Source organism: Rhincodon typus, chromosome 8 (genome assembly GCF_021869965.1).
Source record: "Rhincodon typus isolate 14 chromosome 8, sRhiTyp1.1, whole genome shotgun sequence".
Taxonomy (NCBI): domain Eukaryota; kingdom Metazoa; phylum Chordata; class Chondrichthyes; order Orectolobiformes; family Rhincodontidae; genus Rhincodon; species Rhincodon typus.
The window spans coordinates 84,669,697-84,680,138 of record NC_063339.1 but is presented as its reverse complement, the minus strand read 5'-3'; the positions used below and the strand labels follow the sequence as shown (position 1 = coordinate 84,680,138).

At 43.0% G+C, this 10,442-nt stretch overlaps 1 protein-coding gene across 5 annotated transcripts in view; it reads left to right on the top strand.

The window, feature by feature from the left end:
* Positions 1-1,250: 1,250 nt before the first annotated feature.
* The window catches only part of LOC109924884 (zinc finger protein 239-like), a 29,408-nt gene continuing 20,216 nt past the window's right edge, over positions 1,251-10,442 (top strand). For all 5 annotated transcript variants that reach the window (XR_007262644.1, XR_007262642.1, XR_007262643.1 and 2 more), the window contains exons 1-3: positions 1,251-1,322; positions 1,999-2,078; positions 6,824-6,924. Coding sequence is in view for 1 of the 5 variants with exons in the window: in XM_048599975.1 (XP_048455932.1) it covers positions 6,869-6,924 (56 nt within the window). In the remaining 4 variants the exon portion in view is untranslated. The remainder of the gene's footprint in view (positions 1,323-1,998; positions 2,079-6,823; positions 6,925-10,442) is intronic.

Below are 10,442 nucleotides of genomic sequence, written 5' to 3'. Positions count from 1 at the left end.
GTTTTGAGCCCAGTATCTAAGGAAGGATGTGTTGGCACTGGAAATTTACAAGCATAACCCCAGTGATGGAGTGCTTGTTGTATGTAGAGCAGTTATAGAGTCAGAGCTGTACAGCATGGAAGCAGCCCCTTTGGTCCAACTCATCCATGCCAATCAGATATCCTAAATTAATCTAGTCCCATTTGCCAGCATTTGGCCCACATTCCCTCTAAACCCTTCCCATCCATATACCCACCCAAATGCCTTTTAATTGTTACAATTATACCAGCCTCCACCACTTCCTATGGCAGCTCATTCCATACACAAATCATCCTCCGTTTGAAAAAGCTGGCTCTTCAGTTCCTTTCATATCTTTCCCCTTTCACATTTAACCTATGCCCTTGACTTTTGGACTCTTCTACCCTGGAAAAAAGACCTTGAATATTCAGCTTTTTTCATGCCCCTCATGCTTATTTAGCACCTCCTGATAGCTCAAACCCTTCAGCCCCAGCAACATCCTTGTAATCTTTTCTGTACCCTTTCAAGTTTAACATCTTTCCTAAAGCAGGAGACCAGAATTGTCCCCCTTCCTGTAACAGTATCTCATCATTTCTCCAACTTTACCTCAGGCCTGTTTGTGGAGATCAGTGACGTTCTGTAAGCCCACGATACAAGATCTGCCACTCTTCAAACAGCAGAAATCTTCTGTTGCGCTGTAGTCATGACTTGTATGGTCACATTGTAGTGCCATACTCTCTATGACTGATAGACTGGAACTCCTCTGTTCTTTAGGCCTTATGCACTCCCTGCGCTCCTGCAATTTCCTTTTCTATATTCCCTTTCCGACTCACCCACCTACATCAGTCCATGATTGGAACTGCCGAGGATACAAGCCCCTGGAATTCCCTCCCTCACCCTCTCTTTAAGATACGTCTTTAAGACGTATCTTAAAATCGATCTCTTTAATCAACGTTTCGATCATCCGTGAAGCACCTTAAGAGATTTGACAATGTGAAAGGTTCTATACAAGTAATTGTTGTTATTGCTGCACATTAGGAGAATCAGGAATTATACATTCTTTCCCATCTCAGAATGAACGCTCACTCCTGGAGCCGATGAACAGCAACAAAATCAGGAAGAATTGCGCATGCTCCAATTCGCCTTGGTGCCCGGATGATTGATGTCAGCGGTGAACCAATAGGAGGACAGGGGGCTGTAGTGGAGGGCCGTGCTGCAGCTCCAACCAATCGGAGGGAATCTCTAATAAGCCACGTGATCGTCCAGCACGCTGTGTGCCGCCGCTGTGGCCGAGGTTTGGGTGTCTGCGGAAGGTGCCGGACACGGTAAAGAAAGAGATAAACAGCAAAAAGTGGGAGGGAAATGCTATTAGTATGAGCTGGGAGGGTTTACAAAAACTTAGTGCACGTGGGAAAACATAAATTTGAAACTCCCAGTCCCGTGTTTACAGCAAACGTGAAAACGCCTTAAATGGCGAAAGGCTCGACTGACCGTCACCATCTTTGTTGGGGGAAATGAGCCACAGGACAGATGTGTGGCCGCCAACTTTGTGGAGGGCAGGTTTCAGCGGGACGCATGCGCACCCTACCCGGCAGAGAGTGTTCGGGGAGGATTTACACAAATCAGATTTAAGCCAAGAGAAATGTTTGTTTCTTCTTTTCCCAGAGTGTAGGATCGTGACAGCTAACACTGCTCTGATTCACCTCTGTGCTCCGCGATCACCTTTTTGTCAATATACCTAACTTCCTCTGTCTCTTATCAAGGGCATATTTAGCTCTGTTTACTATTTTACTGTTACTTTCACAGACATTTTTTCTGTGAATTTTCCACTGTTGCCCATCCCCGACCATGTACTACTCTCTTACCAGATTCATGTTTCCACAATATCGTTCACAGTCAGGTATTCTTTTTCCAGCAAGACCTTCAAATTCTGCACCATTTTCATTCCCTGTAATTCGTTTTGCACTCCCCGAAACATCAACTCTGTTTCTTCTTCCACAGGTACCAGCGATCATTGCGAAAACTCCTGATGCCTGTGGAGACGGTGATGTTTGGTGATGGTGCTTCCACAATGCAGTTAGGTATGAAGTTATAGATCATTCACGCAGCGATAGTGAAAAGTTGATGATATATGTCAAAATCAACAATAGTTTTTTTTTAATCATGTCTATAATTTCACAAAAATATTATTGAGGAACGTTTGACGTGAGGCCACAGATGGAGTTATTGGGTCAGGTGACCAAAATCATTTCAAATGAACAGGTTTTCGGGAACGTCTTAAAGGAGAAAAGCACACTTGGAAAGTTTAGAGTGGGAATTGCAGACTATGTTGCCTTGGCAACTGTAGAAAGAGCTACTAACGGTGAAGCAATGAATAAATATATTGTTGGTGTCTGAAACAAAATCAGTTGTCAAAGTCTCAAACGTTGTGTGGCGCAGCAGGCTAGGGATGATCACACCCAGGAATTAAATCAAGTGTGCAAATTTTAAAATGTTGTTTATAAATAGGAACCTTTTGATGGATGAATACGTTTTTGTAGAAGTGAGCATTTGGGGAGTGGAGATTTAGATATTTTTGAGATTACAGGGAGGTTGAACATGGGAGGCTGACTCGGAGTGTGTTTGGATAGTTAAATCTGGAGGTAAAACAGAAATGGATGAGAGTTTCCGCAAAAGAACTGAGACTAGGGTGGAGTCAGGTGATGTCGTTGAACTAGACTTATGTGGTCTAGGTGCAGGACTGGATGGTCACTCTCACTTCACCTCACCTCTGGAATTCAGCTGTTTGTCAATTTGTGGATCAAGTCTATAATAAGGTCTGGACCTGAGTGGTCCTTGCAGAATCCAAATTGGTTGTCTCTGAGCATGTTATTGCTGAGCATCTGGTGTTGGATAACACTGATGCCACTTTTCATCACTTTCATGATCAAGAGTAGACTGATGGAGGGGAAATTGGCCAGGTTGTACTTGCTCTGTGTTGTTGTGCTGAACATACCTGGGCAATGTTCTATATTGTTTGTAAATGCCAGTGCTATAGCAGTACTGGAACAGCTTGGCTTGGCGGGTGGCAAGTTCTGGAGCACTAGTCATCAGTACTATCTCCAGAATGTTGGCAGGACCCATAGCCTTTGTACTGTTCATCCATTTCTTGATATTATGTGAAATGATTTGAATTGGCTGAAGACTGGCATCTATAATGTTGGAGACCACTGGAGAAGGCTAGGATGGATCATTCATTAGGCTCTTCTGGCTGAAGATTGATGCACGTGCTGTAGTCTTATCTTTTGCATGGATGAGTTAGGCTCCCCCATCAGTAAGGGCGGATTTTTGTGATGGCTCCTCCAGTGATTTATTTAATTGTCCATCACCATTCACCTCTGGTTGTGGCAGAATTCCAGAGCTTAGCTCTGATCCATTGGTTGCAGGATTGTTTAGCTCTATCTCATGCTGCTTATGCTGTTTGGCATGCAGTCCTGTCTGGTAGCTTTAACAGGTTGGCAGCTCATTTTCAGGCATGCTTGATGCTGGTCCTGGCATGCCCCCTTGTACTATCAATTGAACCAGGGTTGATCCCCTGGATTGATGGCAATGATTGAAATGGGGGATTATGCTGGGCCATGAGGTTACAGATTGTGCTAGAGTACAATTATGATGCTGTTGATGGCCCACAAAGCCTCCTAGATGTCCTGCTTTGAGTTCCTACATCTGTTCCAATTCTGTCCCATTTAGCACGGTGATAGTGCCACTCCATACAATGAAGGATATTCTCAATGTGAAGATGAGGCTTTGTCTCCAAAAAGACGGTGCAGTGGTCGGACTTACCGATAGTGTCATGGACAGATGCATCTGCAGCTGGAAAATTTGTGATCATGCGACCAACTATGCTTTTCCCTCTTCTTGGTTCCTCACCACTTGCTGCAGACACAGTCGAGCAGCTTTGTCCATTAGGACTCAACAAGCTTGATCAATAATCTTGCTGCCAAGCTACTCGTTTAGAGGATATTGAAATCCTGTACCCAGAGGACGTTGGGTGCCATTTACACCCTCAGTGCTTCTTCCAAGTAATGTTTAACGTGGAAGAATACTGATTCATCAGCTAAGGAAGAATGGGATGTAGTAATCGGCAGTGGCCATGAAACTTCTAGGTGTCTGGAGTCAATGTTGAATACTCCCAGGGCAAATTATTCTTGTCAGTACACCACTGTGCCGCCACCTCTGCTCTGCCTGGCAGGACAGAACATATGTAGGGATGGTGGTGGTGTCTGTAAGCTTTGATTCCATGCGTATCCCTATATCAGGCTGTTTACTGACTAACTTGTGAGACAGTTCTCCAAATTTTGGTACTATCTTCCAGATGTTAGTAAAGAAGACTTTGCTGGGTTGAGGGGGCTGTTTCTGTGGTTGTATATTCTGGTACCTTGTTAGATGCCAAGTTGTCCATCCAGTTTCATTCCTTTGTTGTGGCTTTGCAGTGATTGATACAGTGAGTGGCTTGCTGGGCCAGTGTGAGGTTAGCAGGGTTCTTTCCCTGAAGGACATTGGATATTTTGTTTCTGCCATTGGCAATGGTTCCATGGCAATCACTAGATTCTTAATTCCAATCTTTTTTTTTTTCTTGATTTCCAATTCCACCATCTGCTGAGGTGGGATTCAAACCCGTACTTCAGTTGTACTAATATTCTGGGTAAAAGTTAAATATATCAGGTTTGTTCACTCATTTTTAAATACCTCTAACACAAGTTTTATTTCTTTGCAAAACATTGTCCATCATCCTGTCTCCTCCATCCTCCCCTCCAATAACAAGAGTGAGGAGCACATAGAGTTTCTGTCTCACTTTTCTCGTTATGTCCTTCTCACCCGTTCTGTTAAAACAATATTTGACCTCACCGTTGTTGGAAAACCTGCTCTATCTCCACTCTCCCTTTCTTCTCTGATGTCCATGTATTTGGCGTCCATCAAAGATCTATCCTTGGCCACTTCTGTTACCCACAAAGATACTGCCGGTGCGTAATATTGTCTGAAAGAACTATGTTTACTTTCACATGTACACTGACAATGTCCAGCTTTATCTCACCATCCCCCCTCTCCATTGCTCCACTGTTACTCATTATCAAACTGCTTAGCATGTTTCCACTAATCGATTAGCTGAAATTTCCTCCGGTAAAACTTTATGATGGTTAAACCCATTGCCTTCAGTTGTTATTACAAATTACTTTCCCACACTGCTGACTCCCTCCCTTTCACTGGGAAGTGCCTGAGGCTGAACTACCCTCTTCACAATCCGCAGGTCTGGCAGCATCTGTGAAGGTAAAATCAGAGTTAACGTTTCAGATCCGAGGACCCTTCCTCAGACCAGTTCTGGGGAAGGGTCACCAGATCTGAAATGTTAACTCTGAATTTTTTTTTTTTTTTTCTTCACAGATGCTGCCAGACCTCCTGAGTCTTTCCAGCAACTTCTGTTTTTGTTCCTGATTTTTACAGCATCTGCAATTCTTTCCGTTTTTGCACCCTTCACAATATTGCTCTCCTACCTAACACCAAGATGGCATCTGACCTCACATCTACTCAATCACAAACACCAGAAATTTCAATCTCTAAAATGTTCATTCTTTCCACCTCCCCTCAGTTCATTTGCTCCTGAACCCCTTACCCGTGTCTATGTTGCCTTAAGCTTGACGGTTCCGACACTTAACCCTTGATTCCCCGACTAATCACGAATCTGGTCCTACACTTAACCCTTGATTCCCCGACTAATCACGAATCTGGTCCTACACTCTCTCTCATGATGGGAAACATCCTCTCAGCATTTAGCCTGTCAAACCCCTGGTGAATCCTTTATATTTTAATGAGATCACCTCTCAATCTTCCAAAATCCTGTTAGTAGATTCTCAATGTGTTTAGCCTTTGCTTAAAAGATAATCCTTCCAAACCAGGGATCCTCCTAGTTAACCTTCTCTGAAATGCCTCCAATATTTCCTTAAATAAGTGGACCAAAGCTCCCCACATTACTCCAGATGTGGTCTCACCAGTTCTTTGTACAGTTGCTTATACTGCAAGCACCTTGAAATAAAGGACAACATTCTGTTACCCTTCTTGATTACCTGTTGCAGCTGTGTGCTAGCTTCTTGTGTTTCCTGCACAATTACCCACAAGTCTCTTTGTGTTGCAGCTTTCTATAGTTTTCACCATTTAAATAGTGCCCTGATCTATTGTTGTCTCTTCCAAAATGAACAACTTCACATTTTCCCAAATTATACTCCATCTGCCAACTTGTTGCCCACTTATCCTATTAATATCTGTCTGTAAATTGTTTGTAACCATCTCAGAACTTGGCTGTTATGCCTTTTCTATGAGATCCTCACTCATTCTTCTATTGGGAGTCCTGGGCAGCAGGACGCATATGTAATGTCTATGTTTTTAGCAGACATTGTTTAGAATGATTGGGAGGAACTTGCTACCCATTACGAATAGAGACAACTTGTCCTTTTGAGCTGCATTAGCCTTTAACACACAATGTCTTATTGATGAGATAGAGTGGCCGCACAGAAGGAAAGAAACAGGAGCAAATCTTGCTCTCCGCATCTCACTAACTCTTGGAACATTCTGTCCCATGTGTCAAAGATCTGCTGCTCTGTTCAGACCCATGAAGACCCAAGGCAGAAACTCATAGAAACCCACATAATATTCCCCTGAATTGACTGCTGACCTCCACAAAGGGTAATATGCAGCAGGGAGAATGCACAGCCATCCTGTTGCCAGAGGACAGGGCTGTTGTGAATTTCTACCCTAGGCTGACAGTGATGGATTTTCTGAATTTGTATTACAGGTGATTACAAGTGGACTTGCAGGTGGGAATCTCAAAATAATTGTAATGCCAAACTCTGAAGAATTGCTGAATTCATCAGGACCTGGATATTTGCATTGTATGTGAGTATTAAATTCCAACACACTTGCTGCATAAAAATTCTCCCTGAAGTCACCTAATTCTCTCAATAGATCTTCCCCAAAATCATTAATATGTGTCCTGTAATCCTTTTATGATCAACTGATGAGTGTAAGTTTTATCATCCTAAAGTATACCTTATGTCAGCATCTCTATCAAATCTCCCCTCAATTTCCCTTGCTGCAAGGAGAAGGATCTCAGTTTCTCCAAAAGCCTGATTCCCAATGTATGTTTGCTATCTATGAGACACTCATCAAGATTACATTGGAACATTCTCCACTTGCCTGCATCAGTGCAGCCCCCAACGATATTAATGAAAGTGAACATCCTCCAGGACAAAGCGCTGTGCCTGACTGGTGTCACATCCACCACCTTCAATGTTCCTTCTCTCCACCACCGAGGCACAGTGGTATCACTGTGTAAAAGTTAAAGTCACCATTGTCTTCCATGACCATAGGGCTGCTCTCTCATTAGACAGCGATAACCGGTAGTGGTTTAACCTGAAGATTACCACGTCCCAGGCAAGGGGAGAAGTTGAGAAGGAGAGTCCACCTGTTCTCATGTGTACCAGCAACACCCATGTCACATGAATAAATGTTAAGAAAAACCCTAAGCATGTAAGTAAAATCCCTCCTTCCTTAAACCACCTGAGTAAATTTCCTCTACGTCCCCTGAGCAACCCTGCCATCCTTCCCAAAGTGTGGGTGATCTCTGGTTTTCACAGACCCAGATGCTCTGTGTTCCTGTGTGTGATGTCATCATGCAGTGACGATTACGCTGAACCTCACTGTCTGTAAGGGTGGTAGACACAGAAATCCTGATAACATTTAAGATGTATCTAGACATACACTTACGATGCCAAGGCAGTGAAGTCTGTGGGCTATGTGCTGGAAAATGGGATGAGAATTGTTAGGTGGTAGTTTTCTCTACTGGCACAGCCCCGGTGACTACAAAGCCTTCTTCTGTACTATAGACCTCTGAGACACTTAATATAGAAATATGACAAGCCACATTTGAAATCACATCAGAGAAGGTAATATTAGAATACATGACACATAATTGGTGAATGCTTTTGGGAGGTAAGTGAGGTAGAGAGGTGGAACAGTTTAGGAGGAAATTCTGGAGCTTGGGGCGCAGGAATCTGAAAGTGCCACCATCAAGTGAAGAAATAGTAAAGGGGTATCTGTCCTCATAAAGCTGGAATTAGAGACAAGCACATATCTCCGATTTGTGAGGCTACAGGAGATTACAGGTAAGGAGGGTTCTGAGGCTAGAGGAGATGAAAGATAGGGAGGGTTGTGAGATTGGGGGATGTTACAGAGATAGAGATGTTTGTGAAACCAGAGATAGTGAGGGTTTTGATGCTGGAGGAGATGACGTAGTGATGGAGGTTTGTGAGGCTGCAGGGGAATTATAGGGATAGGAGAGTTGTGAGGCTGGATGAGATGACAGCGACAGGGAGGGTTGTAGTAACTGAAGGAACTTTGAGAGATAGTGAGAGTTAGAGTCATAGAGTTATGCAGCTAAGAAGCAGACTGTTTGGTCCAACCAGACCATGCCAACCATAATCCCAAACTAAACTAGCCCCACCTGCCTGTGCTTTGCCCGTATCCCTCCAAACATTTCTTACTCATGTACTTATCCAAATATCTTTTAAACATTGTAACTGTATCCATACCCACCACTTCCTCTGGTTGTCCATTCTGCACATGAACCACTCTCTAAATTTTAAAAAAAAAAATCCCCTAATGTCTCTTTTAAAATCTTTCTCCTCTCATCTTAAAAAAAAACGGTTACTCTCACTCTGAATACCACCCCCACACTAGGAGAAGGACACCTGCCATTCTCCTTATCTATACCCTTCATGATTTTATGAACCTCTCATTAGGTCACACCTCAACCTCCTAAACTCCTGTGAAAACAGCCCCAGCTTATCCAGCCTCTCCTTACTAGTCAAACCCTCCATTCCCAGCAACATCCTGGTAAATCTCTTCTGAACCCTCTCCAGCTTGATAATATCCTTCCTATAACAGGGTGACTAGAACTGGACACAGTGCTGCAGAAGAGGCTTCACCAACATCCTGTACAACCTCAACATAATGTCCCAGCTTCTATACTCCAAGGTCTGAACAATGAAGGCATGCATTGTAAACATCTTCTTACCTACCCTATCTTCTGTGACGCAAGCTTTAAAGATCTGAACCCCGAGGTGTCTCTGTTCTATAACATTACCCAAGGCCCTACTTTTAATTGTTTAAGTCCTGCCCTTGTTTGTTTTACCAAAATGTAATATCTTGCATTTATCCAAATTAAACCCCATCTGCCGCACTTCAGCCAATTGACCCAGTTGATCAAGATCTCTTTGTAATCTTAGATAAATTGTCACTGTCCATGATACGACCAATTTTGGTATCACCCACAACTTACTAACCGTGCCTTACTGCCTCAAAAACTCAATCAAGTTTGTTAACACCCTCTCACAAAGCCACACTGACTATTTCTAATCATTCCATGCCTCTCCAAATGCATATAAATCCTATCTTTCAGAATCACCTCCAATAACATACCCACCATCAAAGTCAGACTCGCAGATCTACAGTTCTCAGACTTCTCCTTGCCCCCCATTATTAAACAAAGGCGTAACATTAGTCACTCCGCAGTCATCAGGCACCTCACCGTAGTTGTAGATCATGCAAATATTTCCGCAAGTGGCCCCACAATTTCCTCCCCCACTTCTGACATTGTCCTGGGATACACTAGATCAGGTCATGAAGGTTTGCCCACCTTTGTTTCCTAAGACATGAAGTACGTCCTCTTCTGTATGTGTGAACTGTTTTCAAAACATCGGTATTTATTTCCCCGAGTTCTTCAGCCTCCATTTCTTTCTCCACAGAAAAACTATGCAAAACATTTATTTAATATCTCTTCCCATCTCCTGAGGTTCAACACAAAGATGACCGCTTTGATTTTCAAGGACTCCTACTCTGTCTTGTTGCTCTCTTGCTCTTAATGTACTTGTAGAATCTGTTTGGATTATCCTTAGCCTTATTTGCCAAGGCTATTGCATATTCTGTCTTTGCCTTCCTGATTTCCCTCTTAAGGATGCCCTCCATTCTTTACACTATTCAAGAGATTTATTTGAACCCAGTTATTTATATCTAATATATGATTCTTTTTTTATTCTTGTCGAAAGCCTCAATATCTTTATTCATCCATTATTTTCTAGTCTTACCAGCCTTACATTTCTCTCTAACACAAACATAGTGCCTCTAAACACTCGTTATCACACTTTTGAAAGCCTCCCACTTATCAGATTTCCCTTTACCTACAAACAATCTACTCCAAACAAACTACTCCCTAATTGTCCAGAGGGCAGGTGAGAGCCAACCACATTGCTGTGCGTTTGGAGTCACATGTAGACCAGACCACATAAGTGTTGCAGTCTCCTTCCCTAAAGGACATCAGTGAACCAGATGGGCTTTTCACAGTCATCATTAGAACA